The sequence below is a fragment of the Lepisosteus oculatus genome, chromosome 27 (assembly GCF_040954835.1).
Source record: "Lepisosteus oculatus isolate fLepOcu1 chromosome 27, fLepOcu1.hap2, whole genome shotgun sequence".
Lineage (NCBI taxonomy): Eukaryota > Metazoa > Chordata > Actinopteri > Semionotiformes > Lepisosteidae > Lepisosteus > Lepisosteus oculatus.
The window spans coordinates 7,382,566-7,403,273 of NC_090722.1; the positions used below are offsets into that span (position 1 = coordinate 7,382,566).

Here is a 20,708-nt window from a genome sequence, read left to right on the forward strand (position 1 = left end):
TTTTCCCTGGTAGCAGCAATGCGCTTCTGAAAATAGTACTGTATGTAGCCCTAACTATTTTTACTGTTTTCTTAATCACACCACTGTTCTGTTTTTAAGCGTTACTGTAATATTTCTTAATAAGAAAATTAATTGCCAGTCAGAAAGCTACAACGTTGTAAACAGGATGGCATGATAAGGATTGATTGTGTTCTACCAACAAGAGAACAACACCTTAGCCAGGCCGTTTTCACCGTCGCCTGGCAGGTAAACCTGTTCAGAATGAACATAATGACATTGTTTTTATCCTGGTGTGTGATTGCAGGGTTGATGGAGTCACCACCCCAGGTCTCCAGCCCTGGAGCCCTGTTCAAAGCTGGTTTAAGACACGATTCAAGCCTATTATTGTTTAAGGACGAATTATAAGGCCTTGTGGTGCAATGCAGGGAGTGTCTGGTTTGGGGGGGAGGGGGGCGGAGCCCCGGTTTAAGGGAGACGCGTTGCCGTGGAAACCACACCTGACGTGAGTAAGCGGAATGAACGGCAGGTGGAGAAGAGGTTTAAAACCAGCCTGAAGACTGCCTACAGGGGCGGATGCAGCGGGACCCCAGTTTGGGTGTGGCTGCGGTGGTGAGAGAGCCGGGCTGAAGCATGCCGGTAGCGGGTGTGAGACGCTACTAGTCGGGGCGAATGAGTGAACAAGGACTTCATCAGCTCGCTGTAGTAACAACCCCGTGAGCGGGTGGAGAAGAACGACAATTCCGGAGGGGATTATGAGCCTGCGAGGAAAAGAGTGGAAACGTCAGTTTGGGAGGAGACTGACAGGAGAAACGGAGCTTTTTGAGCTCGCTGAAAGGCTTAAAGGGACCGCGTCCCGCTAGGCTGTGAGAGCAGGGCTGTCGTGTCCTCTGTATGAGCGAGTTGTGTGTGGTAGAGGGGCCCTCCCCCTACCAATACATGAGTATGGGGGAAGTGAGTGGGGTCTAACTAGCTACACCCTCTGGGAGATAGTGTGGTGGTGACTGTGCATGATATGAGGCGTACTGGCAGCTGTGAGTTCACAGCCTAAGGGTGTGAGAGTGAGGCGCTGGAGACTGTTAGAGAGGGACAGTGTGTAGTGCACAGTAGGGCTGTATGTGTAATAGAAATTAATTGGGGGCACTAAGAAATATATTTGATTGGCAATGTACATCTCTCATTCTGTCTTTAAGACTGTTATGATTCATATACATTCATCATCCATTTCCTAACTACTTCTTGCGCTGCAGGGGAGCTCTATACCAGCAAGCAACAGGCTCAAGGCAGGGCACACAGACACGGATGTAGACGTAGACACACACACACACTTGTGCTAAGGACCATCTTCCAGTGAACCCACCAGCCTGTCACTGTGGGAGAAAAATGGAGCAGCCTGGATGTGTAGCACCCCAGGTTTGGAATCGAACCCAGGGCCCCAGTGCTGTGACGCAGCAACACTGACTGCAGAGCCACCATATCTCCACATTTTGATTCATATCTTCATGTCATATCAGAAAGAACTTTATAACTATTCTTCCCCTCTTTTCTGTTTTTCCTGGCTATGTACTGTATGTGCCTTTATTTAATCAGGATTAAACTACGGCAGTGGGTATCTAAATTGACTCCACTGCATTGTCTATTAAGAGTTTGGCAGCCTGGGTGCTACACTGGCTAGATTAGGCAGCAGTGTTCGTGATCATTCTGACAGGAAAGGTGACTAACTGGAACCATGGGTACATGTCTCAGGGTCTCATGTGGTGTGTGGCTGCCTGAGGTTCTTCTCACCAGAAGTCAGCTGTCTCGGTGGGCAGCGTTCTTCTGAAGACTGGTTTTCACACCTCGTCGTCTCGCATGAATGCGAAAACCACTGGTTTTCACTCTGCAGTGAGCAAGTGGAAGCAGAGGGGAGGACACAAGAGAGAGAAATGCGTTAAGGAGAAAGTATGGTAGATGCTTTTGGCTGGGGGCAAAAGAGAAAGATTCCTGTGTCCGATTTTAAAATTTAACAAGCCAGTTCACGCTTTGGTCCACAGTCTGGTGCTTCATGTCCCTAGGTGCCTTGTATTTTTTGGCAGGCAGCTCTATTGGGATGCTACTAACTATGGGAGTTGAATTTGATTGACATGCTGCATCAGACTGGTATAAAGCAATTGGCTTCAGTTCAGAATGAGCCCTCAGTGCTGAAGGAATGGAATCAGATCAGCAGTTTCTAGATAACGGTGATGTACTGTTCTTTAATTGTAAGCCTTAAAAGTCAACTGTCTGAAGAGTGCTCTGGATTGAAAGACATGATATAAGAAAACAACCCATTGATTGATTGAGATCTTCCTGTCCTTCTGGCCATGGACTCATGGGTCTTGGTCCATGGCCAGCGCTGCGGGGCTGAGGTGTGACCTTGTGTCTCCGCCTGGGGACGGAGAGGAAGACGAGCCGGGCGTGAGACCTCCTCCTGTGGCTCCGGGTTGGGGTCGGCTCTCCTGCGGGTGAGAGCTGTAGCCCTCACATCGCTGGGGTGTGAGGGCTGAGTCAGCCCCCGTTTCCTGCCAGAGCTCCCAAAGCCAGGCCCAGTAAACAAAGCTTTGACCAAAAGTGACCTCCACTTTGACCTCGGTTCATGCATGCAGACCTGTAATGCTGCAGAATAATTCAGCTTTCCAGCTTGGGCTTTAAACAAATGCGGACACCACCTGCCCACACTGTGTTTTGTTTTTACAATCTTGTCTTTAAGCTCAGGTCACACACCAGGCCTTCAAGATGTCTTAACTAATAAATGTCTCCTAAACTCTGGGGATGTTAGCAGGCAGGGGACTGACTGGCTCTATTGATAGTGGGCTGTAGGTGAAACAGCACTCAGGGTAAGATGGGGCTGCTGAGGGAATGTCTCTGCCTGGACTCCCGTTAGCCTGCAGTGAGTGGCAGGAGACTGGAGTTCTGCTGTAACGGATGTCAGTCGTAGGAGACTGGGTTTCAAGGTGCCTTGAAAATGGCAATCTGGTCTTGACTAGGGAGACAGTGCAGAGGCTGCAACCCTGTCTCAGAACTGCCTGTCTCTACACTTATCCCCTTTAACCAAGCAGATATCCTCACCAGTCAAGCCCTGGCCTCTTTAATTCACTGTTTTCACTTGCACTGTGCTCCTTTCAGCACCCACCTTCTGGGAGGACTGGGTGAGGGCTGACGTCATATGTTGCACTCGCTGTGCTTCAAGTCTAGTAACCAAACCCTACTGTCAGCACTGCTTCAAGTCTTCATTGTCCACTAACCCAACCCCATACCAAACCCTACTGTCTGCACTGACTCAAGTCCTCAGTGTCCAGTAACCAAACCCTACTGTCTGCACTGACTCAAGTCCTCAGTGTCCAGTAACCAAACCCTACTGTCTGCACTGACTCAAGTCTATTGTACGGTACTGCTTGGCAAGTCCCAGACACATCAGGCTAGTGATATGACTGCAGCTCGATTCCCAACTTGATTTCTGTGTTTCTTTACTCTGGAATCCACCTTTTCTGAAGTAATATCCTTTACTGAAAGAAATGTGGACACAGCGGAATGGTGTCATTTTAAAATGCTTTATTGTGTATCTTAAGACATATAGCTCATGCAGCAAAATGCAAAAAAAAAAAACAGTCCTGTTCTTCTGCCACACGACAGCAGTGGAAGGAGTCATTGCAACACAAGTGTCTCGTTCCTCCCACAGCCTGTACCAGAAGGCAGGCATGCATGGGCTGATCAGTACTGGGATGGATACCAGGGTGCTGGTGGCATTGGTGGACCAGTAGGTGGCGCTCATGCCCACTCCCCCTAGAGCAGTCTTTTCAAATCAGTAAACAGTAAAGGGGTCTAAGTACTATGTGATTTGCTGCACTTTGGATGGGATGTTAAAACGTGGTTCTGACTAACTGGTGATTAAAGATGACTCTGTTAGCCCAGGTCCTCTGGCTAAATTCAATTCTGTGTCTGACTGCCTAAACTTTCCCTTTCATTCACTTAATGGGGTCATTTCTCATTTGGTCCCTTCCTATATACAAAGCACATTTGAATCTGATGAGATGAAAAGAGCTTTAAACAGTACTGTAAATGCAAATCATTATTACAACCGAATAAACCCGGGGAGTATAAAAACAGTTTTAATCTTAGTGGATAAGTACCCTTGACCTCCAGGGCAGAGGCTCTGTGGTCACTGTGTAGGCGGACAGTCTGTACAGAGAGAATTGGTTTCAATATTATATTATATACGATTTGATATTGTCTGCAAAATGAGACTGGAACAGCGTAGTTGTACCACTGCTGTATATCCATTTTCTAACAGTAGTTTTGAGGAAACATTATAAAAAGACTTCTGTGCAATTGCATAAAACTCGTATTTTAATCTAGGAAATGTTGTATTATAATATTTTCTTGATTGCAATTATAATCTATTATTGTTCTTTTTATGTTCAGTAGACCTTTTCCACTTACAAACTTAACTTGCAACTTTATAGCAAACAAAAAATGGGTTTTAATGCCTTTGTTTCCCCTAATGGGGTGTCAAACACCACACAATTCTCATGAACAGGCTGTATTAAACATTGGAGTCTGTGTCCATTTCAAACTAGGAAGAGTCCTTAACGAAAACCGTGTATATTAACTGTTACCCTTTTTGGATTATTTTCATATGGGGTTTACGATGATGTTCATGATGCACTTCATCTGGACTATAATTTGAAGGAATCCGAGATGATGAAACCTGAGGAGGTGCATTCAAGCTAGCAGCGTCTCCAGCGTACTGCGAGCTGGATAAGGACAAGGAAGCGAAGCGTGGAGGTGGCCGTTTCCTCTTGGAAGCCTCCTGGAATCTAACCTTGGGACATACTGTACCCGATCTCTTCCTCGTGGCTGGCGCTGGAGTTGCATTTCAGATTACGGCTCTTGGCTTGATTTTTACGGAACTCTGGCACCCAGCTCTCCGAGGCCAGAACTCCGTTCCTCGAGTGGAACTTCGTTGCCAGGCTGGGACTCATGGGAGAGGGGATGTACTCATTGCACTGTGGGCCACCCAGGCTGGGGGCGCACTCCACTGTATAGGAGAAAAAGAAGGTGCCGTGCTTAAAATAGCACACATTCTTATTGGTTCCACTCTTCAGAGCAAACGAGCACTCTCCCAGCAGGTCGCTGTTCCATCTGCTATCGGCATCGAAGACTTCAACCTGGAGTTTAGTCGCCATGTTTATCACAATGTTTCCAAACTCAAATTTTTCAGGCCAAACAGGATTGTCGTTTTCATTAATAACTTCAGTCCGTCTTGACTTCTCACCAAACGTAACTTTAACAGAACCGTCGGTTTTGCTCACTCGGTCTCCGTACAGTTGCTTTGCCTCGAGCCCGTACACCTGCAGCTGCGCCAGGCCCTTCCCCGCCGGGCAGCAGTTGGACTTGACGTTGTTGTTGCCTTTGCAGACGCAAGCGCAGCAGTCCCTGGCACTCACCCTGTCCCCCACCTGGCATGGCTCCGAGCACTTCTTCAAGAGGGCGTTCTCTAGGACGTAGTCTCCCAGCGCCCGCTGTAGCTGTCTCGCCCTGGGGTCGTTGGGAGGCATCAGCTTGTGAAGGGGCTCCAGAGAGTAGGACACCACATCCGGGACGGTCTTCAAGGTTTCGAGCCACTGCTTGTACGCGCTGGGATCCGACGCCCCAGAAAAGAAGAGATCGGCTGAGTCGATCTGCCCTCCGGTGATTTCGGTCTGGCGGTCGCTGAACATGCTGCCAAAGCTCTGCACCGGGTTCATTTTCTTCTTCAGACTTTCACAGTGATAGAACTCAACCTTCATCGAGGGAGCCATTCCAATATTGGCAGAGGCCTCCACATCAAGGCAGTCCTTCACCGCCGTGTCCGTCAGCCCGTTCATGGTGGCTTGGCAGGACTTGATGGAGGTGATGCTCTTCACCTTGCCTCCCAGGCTGACCTGGGTGATGAAGTGGGTGCCATAAATGTTGATCAGACCGCGGTACTGCTCCTTTGTGTCAGAGGTGTAATTCTGGGGGAGCATCTTGAGGGACTCGAGGAACTCAGTGTGGACTGGCGGCTTTGTAACCAGCCTATACCTGGAAAATGCAAACAGTGAAAGAAATGAAATTGAGTTGAGCATGGTTTGACCTGGAAGATTTACCTGGAAGTTTTTCTTCAGAAAGTTTCACAGGGCCTAAAAATCTTTCCCTTTATATGTTATTTTATTTTGCATTCAGTCACCTGAAATTGACATTTTGCAAGCATTTTATAGGATTCTTTGTATGTTAGCATTACAATCCAGGTGTTACCTTGTTACAGAGAGTTTGCTGTCCTATTTATTTGAGGAAATTCTGTTTTCCTGTGTTATGGAATCCTCAGGCTAAAAACATTCTCTACTAGTTTGACGATGCATTTTCAGGACAGAAACGTTGACTCCCATTCACTTTGGGAACTTCCATGTTACTGGCAGGGAGTTTAAATTCCAAGCCATTTTCATTTAGTATTTATTCAGTGCAGTTTTTCAGCTGGAGTGTTCAAGTGTTGTACTGTGTTGCCGGATCCAGAGCTATGGTTTCTGGGACTGCAGGATGTACGTTTCTGAAGCACAGAAACTTGCTTGAATATACAGTGTGTGTAATTCTGCAAATGATGTACAGTATAATTTGTGTTAGACGGAATGTGTTGCTTATTTGTGTTATTTTGTAGTTAATTAGTATTGATTCTTCTTTTTCGAGTGTTGACTCTGTGATTTTGTTACTATCTCACCAGAGCTGTGTCAGAGAACATGAACTCCTGTTTACTGCCTCAGATTTACCTACTGCTCAAGTAACATTTAATTAACTGCTACTCCAAGTTTGTAGTATTAAATGTGACATCTTTTCATTATAATTTTTCTTCAAATACAAAGATATCAAAAAGTGAGATATAGTTCCATATATATATAAATTAACATTATTTAAACTAGAAACAATAGAACTTGTGAGGAAACAATTTCTCAGATCACTACATTGTATCTTGTTTAAAAGGAGTCAAGTATAGCTAACAGCTGAAGCTTTCATTATGTCCCATGCTGTCCTTCAAAGAATTCTGCCATGATACCTAGAAATACCATACATTCAGGTAAATGTATACCTACATCAACACAGTTTTCACAGCTGTCTGTCTTTTTGATGCATTTATTTCAGGGTAGAAAACACCCATGCTATATTGTTTTCACTTCCCAAAGATGTCTTAAACCAAAATGCACTCACATAAAATGCATATTTTTGAAGATAAGAATATGAAACTTTTAAAAAATGTTTTAAAGTTAATATTTCTGAAAATATAGAAGATCCTATTATGCAATTCTGAATGCACCCACCTTACACTGCATGATACAGGTCGAAAATGTTTTTGTAGTATCAGCATGGATGAACTATTGGATGGACTATTTACATGGACACAATATTTTTTTTGTTTGTCCTCCACGCAGTTGAAAAACTTGCATGTTTGGGTACAGGTCCATGTCATGAACGAGCTTCAGCGCTTTGACATGCGGTAATGGGTTTTTGTTCTTCCTTCTGAAACCATATTGTGACTGCGGTGTTTTAAAGAAAGTAAACCACATCTCTGCCTGGTAATAAACATTCACTTTGAGATAAGATCCCCGAATCATTATTGCTGGCTTTTCCATCAGAAATGTCTAGCTCTCTTAAAAGCTGATCATCTCTTGTTCTTTATTTCATCAGATGTCCAATCTAACTAATATTTCTTGACTGACATATACAGAAATAATTCTAATGAAATAAATGATTTGTGCCTCATGATTAGTTGTGTGGGAATGATATACAGACTCTGGAAGGTCAGAAAAGAGGGAAACCTTTGCCAATGTTGCTGCTCTGTACCTGTAGAATTTGCAGTGGACCTCATGGCTGGTGAAGCTGTATTTGTCTTGCTTTGACTTCTGCATGGCGTAAGTGGCGTCCCGGGAGTGGGTGCCCCCAAGAGTCACCCCTACTTGGACGTTGGGGTCGACGTTGAGATCCAGGCCAACCTTCCAGTTGTTTTCCACGCTGGAGGTGCTGTCGTTCACAAGGGATTCGCTGGAGTCATAGATGGTGCTGGAGAGTTGCCTCTTGCAGTTGGGGAGGGTTCTCCAGTCCACTATGGCCAAGGGGATCTTCTGCTTCTTCCCCTTTAGGTATCGGTTCTGCCTCAGGTTGCAGGAGCCGTTGGGCTTCTTCCAGTCTTCCATGTTGACCACGTAGGCCCCCTTCCGCTGCATCGTTACGATGTCAAAGCCCTCGCCCGCCAGGTTGTAGCCGGGCACAAATTCGGCCGTCTCGCACTCGGCGGGTGTGCCCACGAAATCTCTGGCGAAGGTGCCCGGCCGAGAAGAGAGAGAAAGGGCCCAAAACAGCAGAAGAAATTGCCACATCCTGTACGGCACGGGAACGATCTGGACAACAAGAAAATATTTCCACAATAGTTCAGTACAGTATGTGGTGTCAAAAAGAGAGAAGGGTTTTTGAACCTGTGACTAGACTTCAGTGAAGATGGGTGGAGGTCTGGGGGCGGCGTGATGGCACAGTGGTGAGCACTGCTGCCTCGCTCTGCTGGAGCCCTGTGTCCCTGTCCTGGGGTGCGGTCTGCGAGGAATTTGTATGATCTCCCCATGTTTGCGTGGGTTTCCTGTTGGGTGCTCCATTTCCTCCAAACTGTCCGATTACCAGTCCACACACGTGCTGGTACGTTAACTGGCTAGTGGGAAAATCGGCCCTTGTGTGAGTGTGTGTCTGTGTGTTCCTTGCAATGGACTGGGATCCCAGCCAGGGAATACCATGCCTTGTGCCCGTTGTATGCCAGTTTAGGCCCCGGCTTCCCAGCGACCTTGAATTGGATGAAGTGGATAGTAAATCGCGAACACATTTAGCCATCCCCCTCGGACCACACCTACACCATCACCATCTACCTCATTGTAATTTATTTATTGTATGTCTCCAGTCATTGTTTACACGTCTGTATTGTTTACATTCAAACTGTCTACATGTTTACTTGCACATTGTCTATTGTTTGTTTGTACATTGTCTTGATCCACTGTTTGCACTTTGTTTTGTTTTTTACACTTGTTTTTACAATCGAGAGACTTTCTGTAAGTAAGAATTCCATTGTACCAGTACCGGTTACATATGGCAATAAAGTTCAAGTTCAAGTAAATGCACCGATGTAGACCTGCTACTAAGCTAGAACTTCTACAAGAAACAGACTGTTAATATTCTGAACCTTGATTAGCTGTCTGCACATCCTTGCAGTGACAGGCGCTCGTTTGTGGCCACTTTGCCCTATTACAAAAGCACAGAGCTGCCTTACCTACCAGTAGTGCGCAGTGAATCAATTTCACAGATCTGTCCTCAGGGATCAGTATGTTGAAGCGAGGGACAAAATCATATTAAATTTGTCAATTAGACATCTTCCACTGATGGTTTAAAAACGAAGATCAATACCTTCAATCCAGCAATTACTATATTGGATGTGATGTGTGCATTTCATGTAATACATATCCCCGATGCAGATAGTAAAATTCTTCTAATAGTTTGCATGTGCCAAGGCAGACTGGGTTCGATTGATTAGTCATGTGAAATGGAGATCTCGCAACACATGCTAAACTCCAAACATATGACTGGGGCACCATTGATCTGTATTGAAATGATCTGCCAAATGTGCTCAAATTCTGTCTTGTGCATATCTGTGTTTTAATTTTCACCCTCTGAAGAAGGCTCCACAGCCAAAACGCTGTGTTTCTTTCCTTCTCTTTTCAGCAGGGAATAAACCTTTACTTGTTCCCTTGCAGCCTATGCATGCTGACACAACTGCCTACTTGAACATCTATGTTTTGACTCGGTTGTTTTGTTAATTGGCTGTTTTTTTATTTTGTTCTGATCCCTCCATTCATTTTCTAAGCTCTTTATCCATTGCAGGGTCGCAGGGGGAGCAAGCCGGATACACCCTGGACGGGACACTAGTCCTTCACAGGGCACACTCACCACCCCGGCTTTCCCAAAAGCCCATTAAAATCCCAGCATGCCTTTGGCTTGTGGGAAGAAACCAGAACACCTGGAGGAAACCTATGCGAACTTGGTGGGAACATGCAGACTCCACACAGATTGCACCCCAGGTCCAGAATCGAACCCGTAACCCAGCGCTGTGAGGCAGCAATGCTAACCACTGTGTCACAGATACAGATCAGATACTGTTCCAGTATGTAACAATAGTGATGCTCCAAGTCATATACTCCAGACTGCTGATGCTTCCTGAATACAGTCAATATTGAAACATCTACTGTGTTATTGAAGGACAGACCCTCAATTACAATTGTTTTACAAAAAACTGCAATTAAAAAAACATTAGAGAACAAAGCAATTTTCCTTACATAGTTTTCAAAATAAATCAGCTCTTGGTGCGTCACATACCTTACAGGGAGCTGTGCCGAGAAGAGACTGGTGAGATCTCAACAGCAGGTCTTCATCTGATATAGTGGAGCCTGGCTGTGTATATATATACTGTGGAACTCTCAAGATGTTTATTTTTAGATCACAAGTCAGAGCATCTTAAAATGAACACATTTATATTGGTAACAACCCCCCCCAACCCGCTCAGGCCCAAGTTGCTGGTTTTTAAAAAAAAGGTGTGATGATTATGATTAAAGCAACAAAATAAATTAATCAAAAGACAGCAGAGCTCAGAGCTGTGCGGAGCGGTGCTTTGCTGATGGGGGACAGCAAATTTAACAACAGTCCATTGTCGTGAGTACTTGTATAATCCCGTGATCCAATCGCTGGGATATTGCTGCTCCTCGTTCACCCAGCTGGGTGGACTGGAGCCACTGGGATCAGTACTGCAGGGATAATGGGAGTCACAGCTAACAAGTTTGAAAAGAGGTTTAATTTGTAACAGAGAGACCCGGAGATCAGACCGACTTTCACCTTCTCTCTTGGACCCTTGTTCCCTCTGCGTACTCTTGTTCACAGGCACCATATACAGGTATATCTATTACACCTCCTTCAATGATCTAAATGCCATTTGGAGAAGCAAGCCTTTTAGGGCCAGTGTATTTAAAGTCAGCCTTTTGATCTTTCTACAGATTCCCATGATTGTGAGACAACAATAGGCCTCACTCTTCTGAGCTGTCGAGTCCTTCTGTGAAGACCACAGCGTGTCTGCTTCTGCAGCACACAGGAAAACCCTACAGACCTCGCTCGAGCTCTGCAGCAGGCACTCAAGCCCACACCCCAGCGGTTAGAGACTAGAGAAAAATTGTTATTGGTGGGAATAATACAGCCTGTGTCTGCAGTACAATTCTGTAAAAGACTGAGTAAGCATTAAAAAACCCTGCTAAAGGCAATACTGAGTCCCTTAGCAGGCCCAGGCAGCTGACTAATGTCCCTGAATATGGACCTCAACAGCTCTATAATGCATGGTGCACATTATAGTGTTGGACAGAAAAATAAAACAGCTCTGTTAAAGCTTATATACAGCATCTTCATTTCACGCAGATGTTCCTTATTTCAGGAGGAAGACATCTACAAGCCTTGATAAGATAGTAGGATCTTCCTGTGATATCACTGACACTTGCTGGTGTTCCCCATATTCTCTGATGACATAGAGATTATGCAAAGACTTCAGGAGTGTAAAAATAACAAGGGATCATTTTAAATGCGCACAGATATCAAATATAAATGCTTTACAAGAATAACAACTCAAATATCTGCTTTACCCAGTGAAATATAATTTAAATACCCTTTAGTCAATGTTTTAACCCATGGAAAGTATTATTTTCATTCAGAACTACGAATATATTATCAGTATATATTTGTCAACTCGATAAATAGTATTGCAAATACCAGGATCTATATTCCAATAGCTACACATTAACATAGCCTAAAACTAAATAATTCCAGTTAGTGAGAATGGTTTTCAAGCCTTTTTTCTGTGCGATCCAATTAGAACAGTACCAAACAGTACTCAGTGGTTTTTACCAACTGAACAAATTAAGTACTCATCCTGACACCAAAGATCAGAGCTAAAAAGTAATAAAAAGATCAGGAACCCGAAGTAGCATGACTGTTGGTTTGTAAAAGCACGAGACTGTTCTCCTTCAACATGGTATTGAGGGCTGAGAGACGTCATTCCATTAAACATCCTTAGTCTGAATTTAAACCATAAACCAGGCTTCTACTGTAGACACTTCCAGAGATATTCCAAACCGTTTGAGGGGACATTAAATGAGGCAGAAATTGACTTTCCAGAGGTGATAAAGTGTTACAATACCCAAAAAAACCTATGGAAGTCCATTGCTGCCATCAAGGACAAAATCCTGATTTATCTCATTATCATGAGAAAGAGAATTATTTAGGAATTACAACCTAGCACATTCTTGTGTACTTGATGTGATCATCATGTGATCGCACAGCTGTCTCGCAACACATTATCGCAATCTGACTTTCAATTTGAGTCGATGACATGGCACTCTTGTTCTAGATTATCTGTGTGAGTGTCCCCGTGGTTAAAACTGCCTTCACGTGAGGTACAGACTGTCACATTTCAGCAGCTCCCAGCTGACAGCCCACTGACGCTCAGCAGGTGTGAGCCTGGCCAGTACCTGGGTGGGAGACCTCCTGGGAAAGCTGAGGCTGCTGCTGGGAGAGCTGTTAGTGGGACCAGTAGGAGGCGCTCACCCTGTGGTCTGTGTGGGTCCTAATACCCCAGTATAGTGGGAAAGCTGTGTTGTAAAGATGCCGCCGTCCTCTGGATGAGATGTTAAACTGAGGTCCTGACTCTCTGTGGTCATTACAAATCCCAGGACGTTTCTCGAAAAGAGTAGGGAGTAATTTCCCCCTGGCCTTTACCAATCATGGCCTCCTGATAATCCCCGTCTCTGAACTGGCTTCACCACTCTGAGAGCTGGTGTGTGGGGAGTGTACTGGTGCACTATACCTGCTGTCACATCGTCCAGGGGGGGGCTGCACACTGGTGGAGGGGAGTCCCCATGACATGTTAAGTGCTCTGAGTGGAGTGTCCAGAAAAGCGCAAAATGACCTTATAAGGAATTATTATTAATTATTACTCTAAGCATTTCATCATGAACAAATCCCAGTAGAAAGTCTGTCCGTGGACAGCTGCACATTAACAGGAACACTTAACCCACAGTTCCAGCTGAGTAATTGGTAGCCTGGAAGTGCTGTCATTGCACAATGGACCAGCTTGTTCATACAGTCAAATGGTCAGCGTCATTTTGTAATTACATATTTATTACATAATAATTACAGCGCAATATGCTTCTTTACAAAACGGAATGGATAGCACGAACCGATGTTCACGGGCTGTGGACAGCTCACAGGCCTCAGCGTGTCTCTGGCGCCCTCTGCTGTTGACTGTTCGCATCGCCATCTAGACCACATGCACCTGCCCCCGGTGCTGATCAATAACCGTCAAAGGAACCAACACCCACACAAGAAACGAATATAAAACCCTTGTAAATTGACTGGCACCACCAATACAGAGCCAACTTTTCTGAAGGCTCAACAAAGGTGGAGTTGTTTAAGGACGTTAAGGAGTTTTAATGTAGAAAGCACACTGATGACACTTAAGTGTTTTACTCACAGCATCTCTAGCCTTGTGTATTCAGAGCTGGGGAGGTGCCTTATCCTTTCAGAACAAAAACAAGTTGAACAAGGTGATCAGGACTGGTGGCAGGAGTACTGGCGCCCTCTTGGACTAGTAACGTCTAATGGAGCGATATGTTATTAATCGTGCAAGTAAGATCTTAGACGACCCCTCTCTTCCACTCTCCTCCCCTCTGGAGGAGCTACTAGATCCTCTGTATAAAGACTAAGAGAGCATTTACTTCCTTTATACCTAAAGGCATTCTATTGGTGAACAATGAATACATTGTTTGCAGAGAGTTTGATTGTGATGATGAAGTAATTCATGTGGGTGGCTGTGGTAGCATGCGTAGGCTGCAAAGGAACAAGTGAAGGTTTATTCCCTGCTGAAAAGAGAAGAGACACAACGTTTGGGCTGTGGAGTCTTCAGGTGTGAGGGAGAGAGGAAAACCGGCAGTTGATGAAGCAGGAGAGGAGCAGGGAGCAGGAGAGAAGCACAGTGGATACTCGGGTGTCCAGCAAAATTCTCACCAAAATGATCCTGAACACCAGGATCACACCTTCTCCCTTCTCTCAATGACAGACTCGTTCCCTTCTAATCCTCTCTATTCCTTTTGACTTCACACCTCTCTTCACATCACCTGAGTGTTTCCCCCTGGCCTTTACCAGTCATGGCCTCCAACTAATCCCCATCTCTGAACTGGCTCCATCACTCTGAGAGCTGGTGTGTGGGGAGCGTTCTGGTGCACTATGGCTGCTGTTTTCTTCATCCAGGAGGGGCTGCACACTGAAGGTGGTGGAGGGGCCCCATTACCTGTAAATCGCTCTGAGTGGAGTGTCCAGAAAAGCGCTATATAAATGTAAGGAATTATTATTATTATAATAATTGCAATTATGTGGGTACAGCGCCACTAGATGGCAACCTAAGACCTGTCACAAAGACATCCACGCCCCAGCGGTACTGTCGCAATATCTTTATCCGCCAGTAGAGGTCAGTAAAGCTCAACGAAATGAAGACCTCCAGCCTTTCTACACCTCAAGCGTCAGGGTGTCAGATGAGTCTTTATTTGAGTTGGTTCTTCTCCATTTTGTCGGAAGGCAAACGATTTTGTGATATGTGCCATTAAGTATTACTTTACCATAAAACATAATATTCAGAGAAATACACTTTACTGCCTCTTCTTGAGATAACATTGCAAAATGCAAGATTGAGTTCAGATCCACTAGTGTAGAACTGCACATTAATTCTCTCGACTAGATCCCAACGACACGGTTTCAAAACTTAATTAGACGCGTTATATGAATACGTATGAATTGCTTGAAAAACGAAAGCTATTTCTAACTGTAGGTCTTTCTCAGAAGGTCAGGGTGTATACCCGTCTGTATAGGGTCAGGGAGTAAAATCTCATCACAGCTCTAATGGAAAGTTTAGATGAACGCACACAGAGGAGTGGCGATGAGAATGTGCTGTATTTGCAACATCTATTGCAATATTTGGCTGTACACTTTATTGCACTATTATGAAGATGTGGATCCTGTATAGCAGTCAGGGAATAAATACTTGCCCTAGCTGTGCTGGAAAGTGTGGAAGAATGCACACTGAGACTTTGCAGTGACAATATGCTGCATTTTCAACCAGGATATTGCAATACTTTGCTGCATCCTTAGTTACACTATTAGTAACATGTGGATCCAGTACTGCAGTCAGGGAATAAATACTTGTCACTGCTATAATGGAAAGATGAATGCACACAGACGAATTGCAATGACCATATGCTGTATTTGAAACATATATTGCAATACTTTGCTGTATACTTAGTTACACTATTAGGACCATGTGGATTCTGTACAGCAGCCAGGGAATAAACACTTGTCACGGCTCGAATGCACAGTGCAGCCGAATGCACGCAGAGGAGTTGCAATGAGAGCGTGCCTGCGCTTCCGGCTCCTGCAGGCACCTCAGCTGCAGAGTCTTGCCGCGTGCTGCGCGCCCTGCACTATATTCCCCCCGCAGGCCTCCCACGAGCTTCCTGTCTGCACGTCTGGCCCGCGCAGCCGGCCCGGGCGGAAAACACACCTCTGACGTCAGCAGCCGCCACCTCTCTTATCGCGGTTTGTCACTCGTATTTTTAAACTGTCCCCTTCCTGTGGAAAAACAATAGTCAAAACAGATTTTTGTTTTCCAATAAGTAACGTACCTCTTGCTCAAAAACAATAATAACCCAGCTTTAGTCTGAGCCATGACTAAACAAACACACTTTTTGAATAATCAGGTCACTGCCCTAAATTAAAAATCCGGATATTAAAATTCAAGGTAGCAAAACAGTATATTATGTTAACACTAGTGGAAACACTGGGAACACTTAACTACTGCAGATCCAATGCGCCAAAACCATTACCCATTCATTTTTCATTACTACAAAACACAAAACTATTACAGAAAAATAAGGCAAAGAATCACAGATTTTCAGAATAACAGTATATAAAATATAAAAGAATCACAGCTAAGAAATAGCTAAATGGGTCTCACTTACTGTACATCAATAAATCCCGTTCATTCTCCTGGATCACTGACTGAGAAAACACCAGAATCTCTGCTGTGGAATAAAATTAAAAAGCTGTTTCTCCTGCTAGACATGATTTGCTCTTAACGATAGTAATTGCGTGAATGCTGAGTGGGTCCTGCGTGTCACTCAGTATATAACAATGCCCAGCTCTCACTGAAGACTATTGGTCACTCTGACGTGAAATCATTTCCTGTCACTTCGCCAGGGTGATCGATAGCTGGTTGGGACATATCAAAATGAGCAGGTGATTTGTTAAGGCCACTTGAAAATTTGGTCGCCAGGATACTGGCCCTGGAGGCGCGTCGCGTCAAGCGAAATTAATTGCCTTTCACGACAGGACTGTTATTTCAACGCGTTAAGAAGTAGTTAATGTATATTGGCTATATTTTTATCACACTTTCTGTGAGTAGTTGTAAGCAGCCCTCCCTGTTGGGTTATTAAAGTACGCGTGGCGGTTGAGGCCAGCGGAAATGACTATAAGAGAAAGCCGAAAGCAGCAGAGCGAGCGATTAATTGACATTAAACATTCACTGGCGCTCATAACGCTTTATTTTTCACGACGAACATTTCGTATTCATTGCAACTTACAAATTACTCTAATTGCAAGGGTTAAAAACACGCAACGCATTCGATTTCAATTTGATTATGTGTTTTGACAGCCCAAAAAAAAGTGTTACGCAGAGTTACACACGTATTCTTGCTTTTATATTGACACAGATATTACAGAAACAACAACAGAACCCCAACCAATACAGATGGCAACCTACTTTCCTCAATAATTGGGTTTGAGTGGAAAACAGCTGGCTGGCCTTACACGTGCAGTCTGCTTTCATTAGTTGAAATTTGCTCGGAAGCCGCCTCGCAGGGCTGGCTGTACCGCGGCGTGGAAAACGCGGCGCTGATTTTGAGGGTCTGCGCGCACCTGTTGTGGTTTAGCACCATTAGGAACAGAGGCACAGAAGTGGAAATTCTTTTATCGGAACTAAAAATATATATATTTTTTGTCACCTAGCCTCGTTTAACACGCTTAACTTTTTTTTTTTCCCCACGGTAAACAAGGCCGTTGTGTTTTACACCGTTACCCTAATTACATTTTTTTGTTACAAGGTGCTCCAATTCCTAGATCTAGTTTAATAGGACTAGTGACAAACGTAGACTGTTCAAGCTATTTGTAGACTTTGCATCTCCACAACCGCAGCATAATTGCTGGATAATTAAAAAAAAAGCCTGTCAATTAATGTCTGTCTGTGTTATTGATCTGTTTTTTGGTGTTCCGTAAATTTCCTTTTTTAGTAGGGAAGCTTTGTGTCGTTATACATTACTTAAAACACCACGACGACCCGGTGAGACGCCGTTATACAGTATTCGTTATCCGATGTTAAGCAAAAGCGTTTTACTGGGTCGTCAATTCAAATAGAAAGTGACGCGTGAGCATGAAAAGGCTTCAGCTCGGAGAGGACCGCCAGGACAGGAACAGAACTCACGGAGCTGGCAAATTCAGATAGTGTGACCGAACTGCGTCGTGAAAAGTGTGCTGAAGGCGCAATATGTCGCATAGGTAATGAACATGAATTTATCATTACAAGAGACTTAGGATAGCAGGCCGGCCTCGGGAGAGGAATACTTTTCTCCAGTGGTTTATGACCCGAGTATCAGTTTACACAAAAAAAAACCCACGGCCCGTTAAAAATGGTATTTAACAGCCTTTCCAGCGCTGACGTCCGCCTTAAATCATTAGTTTTAATTTCATGTGTTTGTACCCACAGTGCAATTACAGGCGTTTAGCCCTCGAGAGGAAATAACGATGTGAAAATGGTTTTATTACAAAGATATGAGCCTACTGCATTCGGCTTCACAGCACAGAGATGGAGTATTACTGCCCCGAGGCTCACAGAGAAGACAAAGTTGGCTTTCGATCTATTTTCAGTCCAGGTCTGTGTAATTTCAAGAAGCACTGTAATGAGTCCACATTTGACATTTTTGGGGGGAGTTTCCATTACAAACGGACGGTGTGAGATAACTCATTTAACGAGGCTTTTCTTAGTCAGTTCTGAACTGTTTATTTGATAAGGGATTAGAAATACAGCTGGTGGTGTTTTCTCGGAAGCTATCTTATTGAACATTTTCTCATTATTGTATCCGAACGATTGAAAGTGCAAAAACAACAACATACAAGAATAAAAACGGAATAGCAATAAGAGGAAAAACATTTGAAAAGTGAGTGTTTTTTTAATATTTGAATTAAGCGTATTGGTTATACAGTACTGCATATAACAGTTCCTGTCACATCAAACCAGCGAGTGTTAAGAATTCAATGGATGTTAGAGGATAAACATCCTTTGTCCACATGATCGTATCGCCTGCACAACCAATTTCACCCATGTAAATGTTCAGTCAAAAAGTTTGATAAATAAAATTCGGATTCTCTTGATTGTGGAAGCCAGTCTTGAAAGATCTCACGAATTTGGCGATCTGCTTCATTGTCCGAGCAGTTCTTTTTAAAACATTTGAAGCTGTTTGAAGCGTGAGTCTTTTGACTGAATGATACTTCAATCTGTCTACAGAGTCAGAACAGATTCTTAAACTGTGTACTGTACTCATATCAATCTCTTATTCTTAATACTGATGCTCCAATAATAACCTTTGCATTTGACCATGTCTTCATCTGAACACTTTGCCATCTATGCTAATGTTACAGGTTTAGTTATGGAATTCTTATTCTAAATCTGGTCATTTTCTTTTCACCTTGATATAACGTGCACACAGGTGTTTGATAGAGACCCCGCTAACTTGGATTGTTTATCATACTCTGCGTTTGCTGCCTCGGTGTAATGATTTATTCCTAGTAGAAACAATCTCGCCGTTTAAAGCAATGAGGATACATATGGAAATGAGTGTTTCCTGATGATTTTTGTTTTCTCTTTTTATTTAGAATACAAGATTTATCTTGTGACTGCAAGGCATTTGTTCGGGAGCACTTAACTGATCATTAGTAACTTTACTTTACATTAGTAGAACTGATTACACATTTAGGCTGAGTTTCTTTTGTTTTTCTCTCGGTTTAAATAGTTAAAATAATGAACTCTTCAACTGCAGGTGTTAATCAGATTTTGTTTGGTGAAAATAAAATCGTAGGTTTCGTCTGCTTTGTTTTCACACTAGATTTGCTCAATATTAAACATCTGCCTCCTTGCTCGCGGAAATGTCTTCTTCTGCCGCAGGGCTTGCACGTGCAGAATCACAAACGTTTTTGTTTTATTCAAACCATGTTTTCTGACTGACATTAAAAACATTTATTAATTAACGTTAATAAAGACTGGGAGTCACCCACGGTGCTTAGAACTGGAGACTCCGCCCTCCCCTTCTTCCTGTGTTCTGTTATCGCTCCTGTTCACTTGCTCTTACCATCTCGCCCAGTAGAGGGAGCTATCTGTGTAAACCACCAATCTTATATTATTATATTATATTAGGAAGGTTTTTCTTTCTTAGAAAGGTCAAGATGTATTTCGGTAGTGGTCAGAATTGGGTCATATCTTAAGTAACACAACGAGATGATGGCGTTTGTATGGATACCCTATTTGCATTTGGCCTAACTCGCCTGGCTGCGGTAATGGCACTTTGACTAGAAGGTCAAGGCTGATAAGACCCCAGAAAGAGGTAAAAGGAAGCCCCTAACATGGGATGCAGAATAATTCAAAGACAGAGCGTGTGTCAGAGGGCGCTAGTTAATGGCTGATCGGGACGTTTCCACTTGTGCAGTGGTTCAGAGGAATGCCGGTCCCAGGTTTGATTGGCAGAGACTGGGATTCCAAGATGGCCGCTGAGCCCAGGCTCACACTGACCTGGAAGTAGTATCCTGAACACATGGGGCTGTGGCTGGCTGTGCCGAACCCAGGGCGGGGGTAGTTTAGGAACTTTGTGAGAACGGACAGGAAGGCAGGCTGAGCCTCCAGGATGGTGGAGCCGAGCTAGACGTACAGAACGGACGCGCCCTGGCCCGTCTTGTCCGTCTGCTGCAGCTGAACCCGCTGGGGGTGGGTTTCAGGCTACAGCAGTGGTCCTGAAGGCCGAGTAGGGATTCAGCACGTCTGAGAGGGTCTCGGCTGGGGCCGTGTGTAAAAGCCACAGGGTGAAGAAGTCCACTGATGGGACGCCAGTGGGGCAGGGGGGACCCCGCAGACGCTGGGGACCCCAGGGGCTGTGAAAGAGGCGCAGAGCGATGCTGTGGCCGGGTGAGCATCAGCAGCTGGGTGTTACGAAATAGCAGAGAGGGCCCTATGCAGAAAACCAGAACGATCTCCAGAGGCGTCGTCGATAGAACAATGCGAGGTCTGAAAGCTGTAGGGAAACAAGCCGGTGCACAAGTACAAAACCAGAAGCGGAGCAAGAAGCCGAGAGTCGAAACCAGAATGATGACCAAAGTACCAAAACCCAAAGCCAGGAGATGTAATCCGAGACCAAACCAGGGTCAGGAAGCTAAAAACCTAAGTAGTAAATCGTAGTGAAAATGGAAGTAGC

General features: G+C 44.4%; 1 protein-coding gene across 1 annotated transcript; it reads right to left on the minus strand.

Moving 5' to 3' along the window:
* Positions 1-3,547: 3,547 nt before the first annotated feature.
* LOC102695891 (perforin-1-like) lies at positions 3,548-10,474 on the minus strand. The gene is made up of 3 exons (XM_015336506.2): positions 10,432-10,474; positions 7,867-8,420; positions 3,548-6,078 (listed from the first exon to the last, which is right to left on the minus strand). Exons 2-3 carry the CDS (start codon positions 8,397-8,399, stop codon positions 4,833-4,835), a joined length of 1,779 nt encoding a protein of 592 aa, XP_015191992.2. The 5' UTR covers positions 8,400-8,420; positions 10,432-10,474; the 3' UTR covers positions 3,548-4,832.
* Positions 10,475-20,708: the final 10,234 nt, after the last annotated feature.